The 21,080-nt window shown below is 37.3% G+C and overlaps 1 protein-coding gene across 1 annotated transcript in view; it reads right to left on the bottom strand.

Moving 5' to 3' along the window:
• Positions 1-21,080, bottom strand: part of LOC110161404 (metabotropic glutamate receptor 8-like) — a 281,793-nt gene that overhangs the window by 102,434 nt on the left and 158,279 nt on the right. Inside the window, 1 exon segment of the mRNA XM_055154099.1 lies at positions 5,207-5,410. Coding sequence (XP_055010074.1) covers positions 5,207-5,410 — 204 coding nt within the window.

The following is a 21,080-nucleotide window of genomic DNA, read 5'->3' as shown; positions in this document are numbered from 1 at the left end:
TGGATCATTTCCGTCCTGGAATTGCCTTTCTTTAATGAACTAAAGGTGAAAACTAGCTCAAACATTTTGAGCTTTGGAGATATAGACAGATATAGGCATAAAGGATTACTCAAACATGTGTGAATGAATGAAAACAAAACTTAAAGCTCACAAGAGTCAATTTGGCATAATATAGGACCTTTCAAAGTCCACTGAGTGACCAACTGCTTGTCTCCATGGTAGTGCCTGGAATGGTCAAATCCACTTTGCATTTATTAAATTACTGGTAGTTTTACGTCTTAAAAATATCCTCTTACTAGGCCTGTCACAGTAACCATTTTTGAAGTGCAAAAATGACAGTTCATCATCTATACTTATAATGAATTAATTAAAGGTGATAGGGCTGTAATGATGTCCAAGTCTCACAATACGATACTGTCACGGTATGAACCTCATGGTACGATATTTACTGTGATATCATGGGAAAGCTCACGATATGGTGGGGAGGCTCACGATTAGGGAGGTAACAATTTCCAAATCTCTCGGTAAGATATTTTCACAATATACAATTCACGGTACAATATTTTGTGGAGGCTAACAAAACTGTTAATATGCTAAGTTTTTCTCTTAAAATGCCTTGACAAGACTTAATCCAAAAAACTAAGACTTAAAAGTGCTTGTACTGTTATTTCTTCATGTAGTCTACACTGAAATGGAGCAAAGGATCATGGTCTATGTAGTTCCCTCTTTGTCTTTTTTAACTATTGCTGCATCATAACTCTTCATTTAAGCAAAGAGACTTGTAATTCGATATATTGTGATGGTCCACGATATTATTGTGAGAACTTTGGCAATACAATATCACAATATTCCGGTTATTGTTACATCCCTAGTAGATGATAAATACTATAGCAACCAAACCATTAAGCGGAATTATCCCCAAAAAAGTATTCTAAATCTACAATATTGTTAAAAAAAAAAAAAAAAAAAAAAAAACATGAGCTGCAATAAATAAATAGCAAAATGCAACACAGTTAGTTTGTGTTTATAATGAGTCATAGAAGTTTATAATTAAACCTTCTACAGAATAAATAATAATAATCCCACTAGGACAATGAAATAGTACCCATTTTAAATATTGTCCCCCCAAAAATGAGAGCTTCATATATCATGTATTGAACAATAAGTCCAAATAGTAATGATCATGACTGGCCTAATTCTTACTCTCCACAGACCTGACCTGTAACTTAGATTGATGGCATCATAAGTCTCTTTATTGCTTTGCGTGTTATTCCACACAAAGCAATAACATCACTATGGAAACAAGTAGAAAAGTTACAGAGGGCACTGTTAAAGGTACACTGTGCAACATTTCTGGTGGAGATGTTATTGCTTTGCCTGGAATGTTCCTTGGTATGACTTTACACATAATATCTAGAATTGGTTGTTGTTGTTGTTGTTGTTGTTGTTTAGACAAAGCGACACAATTTCCATGGTGAGAAGCACGTGGCAGATCCTCCACTAGAAATGTTACACAGTGCACCTTTAAATACTGTATTGTTATTAAGTTATTTTGCTTTTGTCGTAACACCTACTAACACCTAAAAATCTTTAATTGTAACACAAATGTACAAAAATACTAAACATTGCTACAGGAAATCGCAGCATAAGAAGAGTGATAGGACAGGGTGTAATGTGCGTGACCTTGTAGTTAGGGGATGATTTGTTTCCTCTCCGGTATCACAATAACACACAAGTCCACCTGAGCACATATTTGAAGCGGCCGCACTGAGGAAGAGCAATCAGAGTCTTCCTCATGAATTGGTTTCTGATACAATGACAGAGGAAGATAGGGAACAGCAAATACCAGCGCTTTCTGGCATCCATTTTCACAACAGATAATAGCCATTCTCATTCAAACTAATATTCAGACTTGATCTCTGGCCCTTCACTTTTTATGGTATAGTCAATCTTTATGTTTGCAGCACACAGCTCTGTTAAGCAGACATTTTATACACAGCCACGCTTATACTTGGAAATATTTGGTAAATATTACTTGGATTCTAACTGTAAATAAATTACTACCGCTACTGCTACTACTACTACTACTACTACTACTACTACTACTACTACTACTACTACTACTACTGCTACTAACAGTACAACCAGCACTATTACTACTACTACTACTACTACTACTGCTACTACTGCTGCTACTACTACTGCTACTACTACTACTACTACTACTACTGCTACTACTACTACTACTACTACTACTGCTACTACTACTACTACTACTACTACTACTACTGCTACTACTACTACTACTACTACTACTACTACTACTACTACTACTACTACTACTACTACTACTACTACTGCTACTACTACTACTACTACTGCTACTACTACTACTACTACTACTACTGCTACTACTACTACTACTACTACTACGCTACTACTACTACTACTACTACTACTACTACTACTACTACTACTGCTACTACTACTACTACTACTACTACTGCTACTACTACTACTACTACTACTACTACTGCTACTACTACTACTACTGCTACTACTACTACTACTACTACTACTACTACTACTACTACTACTACTACTACTACTACTACTACTGCTACTACTACTACTACTACTACTGCTACTACTACTACTACTACTACTACTGCTACTACTACTACTACTACTACTACTACTACTACTACTAGCTACTACTACTACTACTACTACTACTACTACTACGCTACTACTACTACTACTACTACTACTACTACTACTACTACTACTACTACTACTACTACTACTACTACTACTACTGCTACTACTACTACTACTACTACTGCTACTACTACTACTACTACTACTACTACTACTACTACTACTACTACTACTACTACTACTACTACTACTACTACTACTACTACTACTACTACTACTACTACTACTACTACTACTACTACTACTACTACTACTACTACTACTACTACTACTACTACTACTACTACTACTACTACTGCTACTACTACTACTGCTACTACTACTACTACGCTACTACTACTACTACTACTACTACTACTACTACTACTGCTACTACTACTACTACTACTACTACTACTACTACTACTACTACTACTACTGCTACTACTACTACTACTGCTACTACTACTACTAGCTACTACTACTACTGCTACTACTACTACTGGCTGCTACTGTGTACTGTACTACTGTGTGTGAATGGGTGAGTGGTTCCTTGTTGTAAAGCCCTTTTGAGTGCCTTGAAGGTGGAAAAGAGCTGTATAAAAATGTGACCTTTTGCCATTTACTACTATGACTACTGCAACTACTACCACTATCACCACCACTACCACTGTTACTACTACTTCTACAACACCTCTATTTCTACTGCTGCTAGTTACCACAATAACCACCATGGTTATTATGCTATTGCTTTACCTGGGATGTTTGACAGTAAATCATTCATCCAGGAAAACAACTGAGTGACTCCACCAGGCCAAGTTACAGGTCAGATCCCTGGAGAGGGGAGCACATTCACAATATGTCATGCTTGCCAAGAACTTTCTGGCAAAACAACCCCTTGTAATTCAATAAATGTTAACTGCCTTGTTGTGCAACTACCTCTAACTATCTCCAGAGTGGTGTGCCTCTTATCAGAAAAGTTGCATAGTGCATCTTTAAAAGTGCATTTAAATAAAAACACAAATCACATCTTCTGCAGCTCAACCCATCACTCTAAAACAAATGAATTCTATCACCAGCATTTCAATAAATCTTGTCCGTATGTTACTACTGCTACAGCCAAAACTACTACAAGGTCAAAACGTTTACTACCCACGTCTATTGGCTTTCATGGCCTAATAATACTTCAGATTTTTATGGAGAGAGACTGAATTGCAAAACCAGCCGAATATCGCATTATAATTTTTCCAATATTACATTCTAAAACTGCCGAAGAAAAACCCTGCTCTGATCCTTACAGCTTATGACTTCTCTCGTCTTTTTTTTTGGTCTTCACGAGTCCATACGCAGTCATGCATATATGTATTCAGCTCCACACCTGACAGAGGGAGACAGGAAATGAAAAGAGGAGGCAGAGGCAGGTACGTCCTCAGAGACTCAGATTAATGTGAGAATATTCTAATGAAGTGTCTGATAGTATTTAGGAGGAAATGAGCTAATGTTTTCCAGCCACTTAAAATTGTCAGAAGCGGAGGATGTCACAAAAAGAAATGGTGAATTAACCATTGAGTATGAGCTGTCCGTGCTGATATTAAGTCCATGCAAATCACCGTCTGTAATATGCACATGATAAACAAGGAAGGAAGAAAGAGGCTTGATATGGTGTGAAATTGAAATACGTGTCTGATAGAGGTTAGATATATTTGCAGAAAAAAAAGTCATGGTATTATTTTAGTTAAATGATGCTACATCAGTCAAATAAATGTGTATTCATCATAGTATGTCTTCAGAGTTTTTGATGGAGTATGGAATTAGTTAATATTAAATTTCTCAATATAAACTTTTTAAGGCTGATTTGTATTGGAGAAAACTTGACAGAGGCATGAGGAGTGGGCAACATTTGAAAGTTAATTGCTCATTTTAATATAGTTTATTATTTAAAGGGCCCATATTACACTATTTTCTGATCTGTGTTATAATGTTGTTTCCTAATCAAAAACAAAATAAAAAAGGACTATTGTTTTGTCTCAAAAAGGACACAGAGGAGGGACACTTTTGTCCTGAGGGCTGTTTCTTTCCTCAAACTGCCCTGACACTGGACCAGATTGGTGACCCTAACTTACACTGAGATTTTGTTGGAGCTTTCTGTTATTATTATTATAATCAATGTGCTTAAATTGCACAGTTCCTCTGGTGGTAATACAGAAAGTGCTCCACTGTGTTTTTAAACTTCATACACTAGAATTAGAATAATTTAGATAACGTTTCTGCATATTGATAAAGAGCTTTTCATCAGCCCCAGCTTTGAGGCTCACTGTTCGTATACCAGCATACACAAACTTTATGGAAGTGTCTTGCTCAAGAATTGCAGTATACAATGACACTAAGAACTGGCTTTGAACCATCAGTCAGAGAGTTTCCCTGGTCTGTCCCATAGCTGCTTGAGTATAGTAACTCTAATCAAAATGGATTTAAAAAGCAGTGGAGTGAAAAGGTTAAATCTCACCATTGAATCGGACAGCCCTGATGTGGTTGAGCAGCTCTTTTCCGTCGATGTTGTTGGCCATTCGTGGACACAGACCGGGGTAACCGTAACACAGCTCACGGTGCATCCGGTGCAGAGCGTGAGCCATGGCGTACACCGCATCCATCACAAACTGGACTTTTCCCTCCTGCTCGTAACTGGAATCACGACCAACCTTCTCCAGACCTGAGGGAGAAAAACATGGACTTCAGCACCAAAAGGTCAACAACAGATGTGACAGGTATAAGACCATACTGACTTAGAAATGTGCTTCATGTACACCCCTGATTAACTAACATTATTTCTTGTTTCATTATTCCAGTATATTCCACTGTACCAAAAAAACAGGGGGGCAGTTTGGTCACCACGCCCTCAGATTTAAAAAAATAAAATAAAATAAATTCAGTGCCGCATGTGAAACAAAAGAGCTCAAATACATGTTTTTCAGTTTTATTTTGTTTGTTTGTTTTTCTCCTAAGCTGCCATATTTGTTTTGATGTATTTCCCTGACTGGCTAATCCACGTGTCATCTCATCTGATATTCACCAGTGATCAGACTCAAATCTTTGTAATTGATTTATATTTTCGGATATTTCACTGTATAATTGAAACATATTTGATCAACTGTCAGGATGCCGTTATACAATTGTACCGGTTACCCCCACAGTACACACCTGCTAAATTGTTAAAATAGAAAAGAAGTCAGACTGTAGAAGAAGTCAGCACTCATTGAGCCAATGACAGATCATTCCTGGGAGTCCATTCTCACCCCATCAGAGACCAAGAACAACATGTTCCCCCTTTACGTCCTCTCAACCTCTGATAATGGCCTTTCCTTGTACATGGAACAGAAGTGTTCTCCCATCTCGATACTTTATCCTCATTTTACCTCGTACCAGAGGAATGGCAGACTATATGGGTATTGTCAGTTCATTTAGCATACAGACAATATTGATGTACAGAAAAGAGATTTATTATGTGATTGTCAAAGTGTATCACATAGACAAAAAAAATCAAACATGACTGGGTAATAACTGGGTGGCAGAGTGTCTATGTGGTTAGCACTTTCACCTCACAGCAAGAAGGTTCCAAAAACCACCTCAAGATCTGGAGATTGCTAGATGTTATAGCATATGTCATTGTGAGAATATTAACAATATCACCCAGATAGCATTTTATTCCAGAAATCAACTCATGAAAAATGAGCTAATTCCTGGAATGATGTGATATTGTTAATATTGTTATAATCACATTAAAAAAAACTTCAAATCAGAGGAAACAGTGGACTTTATTATAATGCTACACAGTGTGCATAATTCATAATTAACCAAAGCTCTGAGAAAAACAAATTGTATTTTGGGGCATGACCCTTTAGTACATTTTAAGCAGAGTGCAAAATATGTTCTATTAGTAAGTGAAGATACTGTCTGCATTTTATCTCTCTGAATTATAAACACTAAAAAAGAAGTATTAATTAAGAACTCCCAGTGGCACTTTCCACACCTTACCTGAGTATTGTATGGGGCAGGGTGCCTGTGTTTCTCCTCTCAGTAACTCAGCGTGACCTACATGTAGCGTCTCCTCTGATCAGTGCTGTGTAATTAATGACTGCAGCAGACTAAAGTTTAAGCTCTTGAGCTGGCATTGAAACATGAATTTGGATTTGCATTTGGCCTTGGCGCCTGTGTGAGTGCAGATACACAAACATGCAAATAACCTCAGAAACCTCATTCATGCAGAGGGAACGGTAACAGCTCATTAGCACAATAAGCTCATGAGAGACAACAGGGTAAAAATAAAGCTACCTTGATGCATTCAGACGCACGTCAGTTATAGCTAATAAAACTGGTATCACAATATAAATAAAAAACGCACATTGTAATTTCCTCACAATGGCCTATTGCCATTTATTTTCTGTTGCAAATGTTTTATCGACTGTTTCTTGTCTAATTTATTTATTTTGTATGGATTTAATAACAATGCATCAGTGCTCTTTCCAGATGGTCAAAGTAGCTTTACATTTGTGTGTATTATTTATTCACTTCATACTCAGTGTAGGTTAATGTTATAGCCACAGCTGCCCTGGGGTAGACAGATAGAAGTGAGGCCCTTCTGACCTCCACCATCACCCCACATTCACACTAGTCAATGTGGGTGAAGTCAGGTGTATTGGCACTTTACCCACACTTCATCTGCATTTGTATTGTGAGCTGGTTTGATACTGTAAGTTCAATGTTATAAGTGATGTGTTCCCTCTATGTACATTATGCACCTACAACACACAGGCACTTTCAGAAACGCTGCAACTCTTTAGACACAATTAATTTATCCCCAAGACTAGACTAACACTAAAACTAAAATCTAAGCTCTCATCAAAAGTTTGAGGCACAGAAAACATCCCACTAACTGGAACAACTTCATTTAATAATTATTAGAAATATATTGGGCAGTGGACTGCAGCTGGCTGTGTGGGTTCCCCCTGGTCCTCCGATTCCCTCCATTAACTTAGAACCAGCCAAATTAGACTTTCCCTCCAGCCCAGGCTGATCTGTTAAAGGAAGCACTTTCTCATGCTATTTCCGATTTCATATTTATAGTCCAACCAAGGGAACAAATTAGACCATAAAATGTACAAATAAAATAAAAATGCTGGACAATATTGTGGCACAGTTGTAATGTTATTTCAAAAAGGCTTGAAACTAACTTCAGTAGCATACTGCTTATTTATGTTAATTAGCTACTTGCTTATTGCTAAATCAATTGACCTTTTTTGACATTTCATTATTTTTCACATTTTACAGTGATTGTGGGGCTACCATGGTTTTGCTAGATTTTTGAAATCAGACAGAAAACAAGATGCATTAAAAGGTCCTATATTACACAAAATAGATTCTTGTGATGAACTTTAAATCATGTTAAAATGTTGTTGCCTCATCAAAAACATGCCTGGAGTTGTGTTTTGTTTCATTTACACATGTTGAATAATCCTGCATTATCAGTGTGTCTATATGCTCTGTTCCACCTTGTGATGTCATGTAGTTGTAGTTTTCAAGTTAACAAATACCTTTTACCTTTTGTTCAGTAGAAATTCCAGGGCTGAAATTATCCAAATGATTCCAGTGAAGGTGTATGGAGTTTAAAAGCAGAGGAGCACATACATTGACATAACAAGTGTTTTCTATGCAGAGTCTGTGTGTTAAGTATGAGCAAATAAAACAAAAACAAAAAAACACACACCTCCAGATCCGTTTGTGATGAAGAAACAACATTATAACATAGATCAGAAAACAGTGTAACATGGACTTTTTAAAGTTGTAGAATAGTAGAAAGTACAGTATTCAAATGTGTTGCGCTCATTCAACTTAGAGACTGACTAACTCCAGTGATGGATTTGTGAGGGAACCAAAGCTGAGTCACTACCTCCTGTGCCCGATCTCTGTGAAGGCTGTGAGCAGGGAGCTAATGGACGGGCACCACTTAAATATGCCAAATGTGCTAAAGGCTAAACTTTCCTGAGAACCAGTCAATGCGTTTTTCGCAACATCTGAAGAATTTGGAAGAGGTAAAAGTTTCTGTGCATAGATGAAATATTGTCTTCCTTTTTTGCAGTATCACCATAATATCCACCTCCAAATGGGAACATTTTTGGGCACTTCAGTCACACAAGGTAAAAAATCGTACACAAATATTTCTACTGTAATATGTTAAGTCAATTTCAACTTTTTGGTGCTCTGCTTTGCCTGAAATGTTCCACAGTATGACATTAAACAGCTCGACCTTCCATTTATTCAATTACAGGTGCTTTTATAGCTCAAAAATAAATATGTGCATTCTGACTGTGAACGGGGTCGCTTCTCTTCAGATCTGACCTGTAACTTGGTCTGGTTTGGTCTCCATGAAGATAGAAAGGTTTAATGCCATACTGTGAAACATGCCAAACAAAGCAATAACAGGACGGACCCACCAGAAAAGTTACACAGTGCACCTTTAGAATCACTTTCCAAAAATATTATAAATACCGTATTTTTCGGACTATAAGTCACTCCGGAGTATAAGTCGCACCAGCTAACAGCAATAAAGAACGACAGGCTGAATAGGCATTAATATGTTAATGTAACATATTAACATTTATTCAGATAATTATAGCATAAACAACAGAACATAACTTTACCAAACTCACTAAATCATTAAATCCATTGACTCTATTGAATCCTTCATCCTCATCCTTGTCACTGAAGTCCATGCTTTGTCATCCAGTGACTTCCAGGAAAGTTTCTTTCTGTTGCTCGATTACTGTTTTCAGTTGCATATTTCACAACTTGCAGCAGGACAGTGTTTTTTTTTTTCTGCCGGAGACATGCGCAGAAAACTGATAGACAAGCCTAGAGCACCCACTCTCGATGCTGTCAGAAAATTTTAATATATAAGTCACTCCGGAGTATAAGTCACAGGACCACCCAAACCATGAAAAAAAGTGCAACTTATAGTCCGAAAAATACGGTCCACAGAAAGTATTTTGTTGTATATTGTCTTGCAAGTAAAAATACTACATAGTCAAATTAAATATTCCATGTATCTAATGGTCTTATAGCAATAAACTGTAAGTTTTCTAGTAACAGTATGCCACTTGCTTGTGTCCATGGAGATGTTGTTGCTTTGTCTGAAATCTTCCGCAGTGTGGGTTTAAACATAAAGAAAGAAAGCCCTGCACAAAGTAGTACGATTTTTTTTGCTGGTATTTTAAGCAAAATACAAATAATAGAGAAAGAGAGAGAGATACAGAAAGTATAATACTTTTTTTTTTTTTAAGTACTGCTAGATAAATGTATGCATAATGCCAGAAGCCCCCGCCAGAAAAGCTGTGATGTAAATAAGTTTGTTGAATACTCGCATGGCTCATGATCTGTTTAACCATTTAAACTTTTCATTATGAGCTTTAGCACTGGCTGGACCCCGGAGTTTTCGTTCACCATAAAGATTATTACAAAATGACACCAATTACAGTAGCACAGTGAAAGTGAGCATCGTTTTGCAGATTGGTCCCAGCGCATCGGGGCAAACTGCAGTTCAGAGCTACAGAATAATGATGCAACATAAACAACATCGCACCAAAATAAGAGTCAGATATTGAACCGTGCAAAACCGTGATCATTTAAGTGCCACAAACCAACGCCATGTGTCAGAGTCAGTAACATAGCATTTATCGCTAGCACAGTCGATCAACAGCAGACCTTAGCCCGGCAGCCTAATGTTCCACCATAATCAGGAAGCTAATTATGCTAATAGCCCATAAATAAAGAGCAATTAGACATTAATTAGCATAAACACAACTCTACGTTAAAACAAGGATGTCATTAAATAAAGATTTATTAATATGTTTAGCAATACGCATTTGTCCCTCGGTGACTGCTCATTATTCACTGCACTGAAACTCTTTATTTATTTAGATGTATGCTCAATTGGCAGATTGACTTGCACTATTGCCTCAGAGTAAAGAATCTGTCCAGAATACTACTGTGAATTCATGTTAAAAACTTTAAACTAAATGTTGTCCATCAGTACATCCTACTTAATGCAAATATAATAAGCAATGAGTGGAATTACCGGAAAAAAACAAACAAAAAAGGGATATAGCCCCGAAATGTGAAAACAGGAAAATACCACCGTGTAATCCATTTATTTCAACAAAGTAACTGTAATCCAATTACCACTCATTCAAACAGTAACTGTAACTGAATACAGTTACTCATAATTTGTACTCTGATTACGTAACTCTGGTACATGTAATCTGCTACTCCCCAACACTGCATATAATATAGGACAAATGACGATTCATGGAAATAAACAAATGAAAAACTGCAGCTATTTGAAGAAATCACATGATAGTAACCTTTCAGATTGATGAGTATAGACACCTGCTAAGGTTTCAGTAGATATTTTGTAGAGAAATATAAAAGTTTACAATGCATACAGTTAAAGCTGAACTGCACAACTTTTATTGGGTCCTACTTGTTTGTTTCCATGGAGATGTTAATATATAACCAATAATGTTTCACAGTGTGGAATTTAAAACTGTCTATGTGCATGGAGACACGCAGGTGAAGTTATAAGTCTGATCTGTGGAGAGGCAGCACTGCTCACAGTAATGCATTTACTGTATTTTTCGCACTTTTTTTCAGGATTTGGGTGGTCCTGTGGCTTATACTCCAGTGCAACTTATATGTTAAAATGTTTACAGTGACAGCTGTGAGAGGGCGTTCTAGGCTTGTGTGTCAGTATCTGCTACTCCTATTACTCCTGGACCACTGTCATTTCACTCTACGGCGCATGTCTCCTGTAGAAAGAGCCTCTGTCCTGCTGTAAGCAGTGAAATATGCAGCTGAAAACGGTAAGTGAGCAACAAAAAAAGTCTGGAGTGTTCGAGAAACTTGTGAGGGACTGGCGGAAAGTGGGGATGAAGAACACAACTTCACGGCAACTGGGTGCACCATGCAACTTTCCTGGAAGTCATTGGATGGATCGACAAAGCCTGGACTTCAGTGACAACCGAAACAATCCTGTCGGGATTGAGAAAGGCTGGAATAATTCTAACTGGAACTGATGCTGAGTGTGACGAAAGCTATGCAGAAGACGAAACGACGCTCTGTTTCACTCCAGAGAGTTGCTCAGAAGTGACACCGAGGATGAAGAATTCAGTGGATTTCTCTACGCCCTCGCAGATTTTGCTCCACTCAGAATTGGTGGGCAGGTCTGTTGTATCCAGCGCCTCCTGGCTGCAGGATCTAGAGGCTGCCTGTCTATATTTTGGGGTTGACTCCAATTCCCTCTCCCCCCAGTTGCTAATCTTGTCTGTATGTCTGTATTGTGTTTTTGTTGTATGTGCTGATTCTGGTGCTGATGGTTTATTTTTTCTTCTTCTTGATGTATTGATTCCAGATATTTAGTATAAGTTTTGAGATGTGATATTATTAAGTGCTTTGTGTTGCCTTTTTTTATTTTTATTTTTATTGATTGAATATGTAATGGAATAAACATAAAAACGTTAAATGCCAGACTGCAAAACATTCCAGGCAAAGCACATATCTAAGGAAACAAGAAGGTGGCGGACCCTCAACAGAAAAGTTACGCAGTGCACCTTTAACAACAATCATGCTAACCAGCTTTTAGGCATCATTTCTGCAAAGGTACCACAAACCTTTGAGTCATGAGATAATACGTATTTTAAGTCGAGATGCAACGTTAATCAACATCGTGCAAGAAAATGCAATCTCGCCCTGAGACACCTAAACGGGCCTGTCTGTTTAAAGTGGTGCTAACAGGGAGAACACTGAAGACTGTGTTTCTGCAGATTGCATCAGGTGAACAGGCGGATGAGTGTCACAATCTCTGCATACTATAACACAGGACAAGTTAATGAAGGAGGGACTGGTCTGCTTCAAATGGGGCTTTTGTTACAGTAGGCAGAACTGATTATAGGAAATTTAACTTGCTCATGAAAAGCAAAAATAAAGTCCTATTCCTCTGGGGTCTAGGTAGTAGTAATATACTTAAGAGTTACTACAAGAATACAGGGTGCAAAAGGATTGTTCTGTGTTATCATATGCAGAGATTTTTATGCAACCACTGCTATTATGAAGATGACCTGTAATAAAATAGTACATTGACATAATAGTAATAGTACTAGTAGAAGTAGAAAGTACTATGTAGTTGTACTTGTAGGGTGGTAATAACTAACATTCATAATTGAGCTGGGCCTACTACTACTTTTGGGTGGCAGTAGCTCAGTGTTTATCCACTGATCTGAAGGTTGGCAGTTCCAATCCTAGCAAGGATGGTGCCACCTAGTGCCTCTGCTCAATTTAATTTCTGTCCAGCAACTAGGTCAGGAATGGGAATACACTAGATGGTATTCGAAGAGCGGAACCAACCCGAGTTGCGATAGCAGACTGCATACGCTATCCTCCTTTGGACTTACTTTGTCAAATACAAACTTTACATTTTTTATCAAGCCTTTAATTCACAAGTTACAACAATGATAAATAACAGACATGTTCACTCTCTGCTTTGTTTGCTGTTGTGCTGGCACCACTGAGCGTTCCAGCGCATTACATACATCACAACCAAATAGCAGCGATTGGTTAAATAAAAAACATACCCGCCTACCGTCGATCAAACAAATCCTAATACTGCGAGGTGAGGCTAGTTCGAATCCTGCTCTCAAAATAAACATCATTGGTTGAGTGGTCAGATCCACTGACCCACAAATTGGCGGTGCAATTCCAGCTCCCACAGATGAATGCTGTCATTGTGTCCTTGGACAAGACACTTAACCCACCTTTCCCCCAGTGTCTGTGTACACTGATATATGAATGTTTGTGTGAATAGGTGAGTGTCCTGAATTTGGAAAAGTGCTATATATATATATATACAAATGGGACCATTTACTTTACATTCAGCCTTGGGAGTGGCACCAAGACAGCCATGGCATATTGTCTTGTAGCTGAAATATGAAACAGCATGTAATAAATACCTGTTCTAAGTATTAAATGTAGTTATAGGGTGAAGATAAAGCACTCACACTAACCACTTGTGATCCATGACTCAGGTCACACTGTTATGTCAGGACTAAGCTGGGCCTGTAGCTTCTCCATGGTATTGATGAAATGTTGGTGCCTTCTACACATGGCACTTCCATTTTCAATCCAACAGCTGCTAAATGAGCTCCAGCCTCCTCTCTCATTCCTAATGACACCAGAGACCACAGGCAGCACAGGCAGGGCACCATTCGAAACACTCGGAGACGCACAAGTACAGATCAACAGTTTGGGCTTGGTTTCATAAAAAGGGGGGAAAAAAAACAGAAATGAACAGACAAATCATCTCCATATCTCCCTTTAAGATGATTTCAGACTTGATTATTTGTTCTTGTTGCATAAGCAGAAGGCCAGCAGGCGCCAAGATCTGTGAATATTACTCATCTGATTTAAAAGCTAAAGGCAACGCAGCAACTCTTCTGTAACACTTTACGAAAACTTGCCTAAAAAGATTATGTTATACAACCACAATTTCAGACACTTTACAGCATTTAACTTCAGATGCCCTTCCAGATGGAACAGCTCATTTGTTTCGATAGGGATTAGTGTAAAGAGGCTAATATTTTGTTCCATTCTCAGAGGAGCGTATCTGGGCTATCCGTGGGTTTCAGAATGATGAAAAATGAGAACTGTTTCCATAGCGATTAACAAAATATATCTTTTGAATGGGAAAAAACTAGTTAGTATAGGGATTAGTGCAAAGCGTGACTTCTGTTCCATTGTCAGAGGAGTGTATCTGGGCTATGCACGGGTTTCAGAATGATGAAAAATTTGAATTGTAGTGATTAACAAAATAATATATATTTTGAATAGGAAAAATTGTCCTCAAAATGTTGCATGTGTGGCAGATTGGGAAGCATTTTCGCCTCACATCAAGCAGGATCTTGGCTCGGGTTGGTTGTTTTTGTAGAGTTTGCACATTCTACCCTTAGACTGCTTATATAAATGGACATAGTTAACTTGCTAGCTGCCGTGTTTCAAATGGGAAGTGCTCAGGGAGGCGCTTTCAAATCTGTGCATCATCGTTCATTCGTTTTTCAATATAAAACCAAAAATAAGAAACCGAAAAAACAACTATTTTCTTCATTATTTGTCTCCAAAACCAAAAGACTGAGACCGGGACCAGACTGGGACTGAAAAATGAAAAAACAAATCGTTATCTGTTTTTTCATTTTTTCAGTCTCAGTCTGGTCACAGTCTGAGTCCCAGTCTCAGTCCTGGTCTGGTTCCAGTCTGGTCCTGGACCTGATTTAGTCCTGGTTTAGTCCTGGTTCCGTCCGTATGCAGCGCAAAAGTCCGGCATTGCAGTTTAAGTCACATAAAAGGGAAACGGTCGTTATCTGTTTTTTTCCATTATTCATTTAAACACAAACTCGAAAATTGAAAAAAAACGAAATGTTATCCGTTTTTTCATTTTGGTTTTGGAAACAAATAATGATGAAAACAGTTGTTTTTTCGTTTTTTTAATTTTAATTTTTGTTTTAATATTGAAAAGCGAATGATACACGGATTCTTCCAGCTCCTTCGATGCCATTTCCAATTGAATTTACCTTGAGAAAATTCTCCCTCTCTCTAAAACTGCTGCAGTGAGCTTTGGAATTTGGGTCTAAAACTGTTCGTATTAACTGCCTATACATGATCACAATGTCTTTATTTTGTAATTTTGTCCATTAATAAATTCCTAATCCTAATATGGAGCCTGGCTTCAAACCTCTAGCATCGTGAGCTTGTTTTGACAGGACCAAAAGCAGTCGGTGACGTCACACTCCCTTAGTCCACTTCTTTAGACAGTCTATGTTGTTTGGGTGGGTTTTCTCCAGATATTCCAATTACCCCTTCAATCCAAAATACATTCAGGAACCAAGACACTGTTTAATGTCTTGTTTAAAGTGCTCTGTGCAGTCAGTTTCAACGCAGTAGAGTTAGTCTTGGTTTAGTCCCTCTCGCTGTGTTTACTATAGTTGGATGACAGAGGGGGTATTCTCCTAAAGACATAATGCAGTTTTTTATTAAAAGGAACAAAAACCTTCAGAAGCAAAGGCTTTCAACAGTCATTGTAGTTTTCCATTGAAGGATTGCTCACTGACCTCCTACAAGTTTGAGAAGAGAAACATTGTGAACTTTGATAACACTATAAAACTCACCAACTGTTCGTGGTGCCAACATGAAAGTTACATGCTGCTTTTTAACATTAAAGACAGTTTATGCTTCACTTATCTTTCTCTAGCATATGGTGCAGTCTGTCTACTCGGAAATTGGCTTTTAAATGTACTTTTAAGACATTCAATGCACTCTGCCCTATAGTGCTAAACATGAGACAATGCTATCACTCTGTTCTTATATTAAAAGTATTGGTTAGGCTGTGATGTACAAAATTTTCATTTAGAATTTTCTGCAATACTGTTAAAGATACAATTTGTAACTTTTTTGACTGTTTTTACTTCTGGTGGCCCCAGTCTAAACTCCAAACCATATGCTTTTACTGACAGAAGATTGGCTTTAGATCTGTCCATTAAAAATACCCAAGTTGATCACTGACATTTTGAAATGATTGGATCTCCATATGATCTAAGTTTTACTAATTATCAAATGTTGCATGTGACCCAAGATGTTTCTGACGCTGAATCATCCTGAAAACCACCCTCTGAAGGTCATATGACAGAGGAAGGGACCAATCACTGAGACCCTGTTAACTGCTGCCCATTCAAGTCAATGACACATGACTCCAGATTAGCCTTTAGCCCGGTGAGGTACTTCCGGTGGCTCTGGGCCGATTGAGCATGGGCAGTAGTGCTAAGCACAGTAATTTATCACATGATCACTTTGACCAATCAGTGTGAGAGAAGGGCACAATATCAGACAGCAGTAACGTAGATAACATCTAACGGTGATATGTGAGAATACAACAGGGCCGGGTCAGCCAATTTAATTACACTTTGGGACTTTGACGTTCTACTATTATGTTTTTCATAAAAGTTTGATTTTCTCCAGCATTGTCTTTGAAGTAAAAGGACTTTTAAACCTTTTTATATGTTATACTTTTTGCTATGCTTTGTTTGGTTCTGTCTTTGTTCCAAAATGTGAACATTTAAAACAGACAAATACTTTGATCATTGTTTTGTTATATTTGTGTTCTGTTAGGTTTTGTTTAGTTTTGTCTTTTTTTAAATATGTAAAAAATAAATAAATAAATAAATAAAAGTGTTAATAAAGTGTTATAGCTATCAACACTCCGTATATGCTTACTCATAATTCAAACCTTTTTGGATCTTAAAATATATATTGCTCATCAGTTAAGCTAGCTATGTTTCAAAATATTTGTGCCTGTTTTTTTGTGCTTTTCTCCTGAACCCCAATATCCAAACACAACATACACATTCTGGCTCTGGTGTGGTGCAAATGCTCACACTAACACTGAGTGACTCTGTGCGATGATGGATGCGTCGTCCTCCTCCGCGCAGCGTGTCAGCTCTGTTTTACACACACGGTGATTGATGGCCCCACGCATGACAGACAGACTAATGACTTGGACAAGCTCTTTAATTAAACATCAATTAGAGACACATACTATGTATGTCCCCTCCTCCAGTAACGCTCACACCTTTTATTCATTTTTACATTTTTACCCTATAGCCAAAGACGCAGTTAGTTGCTTATTTTCTTAAAGGTGCACTACGTAAATTTGGTTGGTGTCCGTCACCTACTTGTTTCTATGTCATTTGTTTGTCTGGAATGTTCCACAGTATGACATTAAACAGCTTTACCTTACATTTACTCAATTACAGGTGGTTTTATAGCTCAAAAATACCTACAAAAACAGGTATTCTGACTGTGAGTGGGGTCGCCTCTCCACAGATCTGACCTGTAACTTGATCTGGTTTGATCTCCATGAAGATAGAAAGATTTAACGCCTTACTGTGAAACATTCTAGACAAAGCGATAACATCCCCATGGAGAAAAGTATTTGACAGACCCTCCATCAGCAAAGTAACACAGTGTAATGTGTAATGTAATACAGAAGCAGATATAATAATTATTATTCATTTTTTAAGTGTTTCTACATAGATTCCAAAACAAACAAAGTCTGTCTGGTGGTGAATATATTATCATAATTGTGGGATCATTAGCTGTCTTTTCATTTATCAAACTGAATGACAACTTGGTATAGTGCTCTGCTTACTAAAAAAAAAAAATCAAAATTAAAAAATAAAAAATAATGAAATATATCAATAATTTATTATCTTTGGGACATTTCTTGTTATAAAAAAAGTGTTAGCAATTGAGGAACCCCACGTGTACTGTCCAGAACAAATCTCTTGCTATATCCATCCATATTTGTCTGACCATGAGCTAGCTTTAGGGCTAATCTGTCAAGGAAAGATAAATAATCAATAATATAGGAGTTTAGAAAAAGGGCATCAAGCAGGCACCCAGTGCATGTTGTGTTCAAGCCAAGGGTTGTCAATATAGCACAGCGTAAGTGGTGATTAGTTTTGATATGAGACAGCGTTCATTGGAGCCCAATCCATAACATGTATTTGCATCCTTTAGATCAAAAGTCAGTCTGGCCTCTTATCTTTTTTTTTTTTTTTTCTATTGGTGTTGCATAATAGGAGTCAACAAATAGCTAAGTTGAGGAAAAAGTTGAAACAAACCAGTGTCTATAATGACAAAATGAAACAGAGGAGAGGTTGGATTGAGAAGTCATCGTTCAGTGCAGTGTGGCAGAGTGGTTAGCCATATTGTAACACAAAACAGGATAATAATAATAAAAAAAAAAAAAGCCTGCAATATCTACCTAAAAAGTATATGTTACTTTATCGTAGGTGTAACTTGTTGGCAGCAAATTCCACTTTACACTTGATAGTGCTGATTACACAGCAGGAATCCATTGGTTGTTTTGATACAGAATTATATATTTATGTATTTATGCATTTACATATATTTTTTTATTTTGGATAGCTCCTTGAGTTGCATCACCACATTTTCAACATGGTCTTATAGAGGTGAAAGTATCACCAGAAAAGCAACAAGTAAAGGTGTGGAGACAAAACAGGTTCTTGTCATGTATGTTGGGTCAGAACCATAGACTGTAGTGCAGTGGACTAAGGTAGTGTGACCTCACCCATCGGTTTTGCTCCAGTCAAATGAAGCTCACAAGGCTAGCAGTTATAGGAGCAAATTTGGAGCTGAGTTCCATATTAGAAATATAATTTAGTTACAGATAAAATAGCAAACGAAAAACACAGGGATCATGTAGACTGGGTTAATATTTTTAAGACCAAAATGATGAAGTTCATTGTAAAGTCAGTTGGAGTTGATGGAGCCAGAAGTTCCCCCCTGTTATTTGGAACCCGGTGGTCCATTTATATATACAGTCTATGGTCTGAATTCATGAAATTTACATCATTGATCCTTTTTGCACAGCATCATTATGCACTGGTGTTTCTTCACTCAAAAAGGTCCATACAATAAAATCATACAAAAAATAATTTAAAGATATTTTGAAGGTTACCTTAATATGCATTTATAAATATATCACACACAAAAAAAAAAAAAAAAGCCGTTATTTCTGTTATATAAGATGCAGGTAGAAAAAGATCAAAATGACATTTGACAGAACGAGAAAAGCTCTGGTGCACACGTTTGCGTCACTATGAATCATCTCAATAAAGTCTGTCTGAGAATGATGGCGACATAAAACATACATTATTACAAATGCTGCAGTTTCACTCAGAGGTTGGTTATAACTGGAATTTAATATGTGAGCTCACATAAAAGTCTGTTATATTTACGGACCCGGTTTATTTGTCACATTCATAGTGAAATATTGTATAATAAGGAATGTTGTGGTGGGTTAGAGATTATTTGAAACGAATACACGCTAAAGCTGAAGTGCCCCCAAATTTTTCTCTTAAATTAGTAAACAGGAGGTGTAAAAGCCTTTGCAAAAAATATCAAACTGCTATACACACTGTTTCAGACTAATTAGAAAATATTTGTCTATTGAAATTTTGTAAGAAAGAGCCATGTGAGTCACTATATGATGCTTTGGTGAAAGTGTGAAAGTTTGAAGTGAAAGTGTGGAGTTCCAAAACACAGAGGAGCACTTCCTGTATTACCACATAACATCACAATGTTTTCAGTTTGAGAGAATAATTGAAAACACTCATCTAAGTATGTAGGGATTATGTGTTAAACATGTGTGAATGAAACAAAACCTCGTACATACTGATTCAACGGGCATTCACCCTTAAGACTTATATTGCATCTTAAGATCAGTAAAATTAACTTCTACATGATATGGTCTACAAAGCATTTGGTATCCTTTATATAATCCAGGATCTCTATGATGTTTATTTTTCCTTACTTCACATGGCTCAAAATAAAGCATATATTCTCAGATGAACGAAACGCATAAAAAGCCACCCACAGAATGTCAAGTTCTCAGAAAAATCCTTAATCCTACTTTATGCAAAGCTCAGTTCTAATTGGTTACTGCGCTTCAATTTTCCGCTGCTTGCAGGTGACAGTGTCTAGATTTAACCCACCCACCTGCCCTGGGTCGGTGTAATCCCATGGTGCACTGCAGGAGGGCTGTGCTGCCTCTTAAGGAAATGAAGGGAGGGTGCGATCTTAGGCCACTTCTGTACACCAGGGCCCCAAAAAGCAGACTGGTTTCTTGTAGTGGTGATTTTAAGTAAGGAAAGGCATCTGATTTAAAACTTTATTTATTTATTTATTTATTTTATTTCTTTTTAACCATGCCAAAATACTCTTGAATTAAAGGTATCCTAAAAGATGACATTCATTAGGCCTTATAACCAACATAGAGTTCTAACTGTATAGTCACATTCAAAGTAATTTTCAATATATTGTAGCGACCTACAAACTGTGTCGCAGTATTTTATGGGACTTTTTTAAAATTGTATTTTATTTTTTTATTTGGGGCTAGTTATTGACAGGTCATTTTCGGGGGGGAGCGTTCAGACCATGAGTTAGGCAGAAGTGTGTGAAACTTAACCCTGCACTGTTGTTATTTTGCCGGTTCTAATAAATCTGAAACACGAGCCAACCTGTTCTCACATTTTTTTCACATAACCGCCGTTACAATATTTTAGATTCCTGTGATAGTCAATTTCTAAAGCAATAAATCCTAATTAAGGAACACAAAAAATCATGAAAAAGCCACTCATTAATATCAGTCAATCACCAAATGATTGCAGCATTATTCTGCAGTAGCAAACCAGCACCCTTTAAAG

Source organism: Boleophthalmus pectinirostris, unplaced genomic scaffold (assembly GCF_026225935.1).
Source record: "Boleophthalmus pectinirostris isolate CB_2022bp ecotype Guang Dong unplaced genomic scaffold, ASM2622593v1 HiC_scaffold_18, whole genome shotgun sequence".
Lineage (NCBI taxonomy): Eukaryota > Metazoa > Chordata > Actinopteri > Gobiiformes > Gobiidae > Boleophthalmus > Boleophthalmus pectinirostris.
This window is presented reverse-complemented; position numbering and strand designations above follow the sequence as displayed.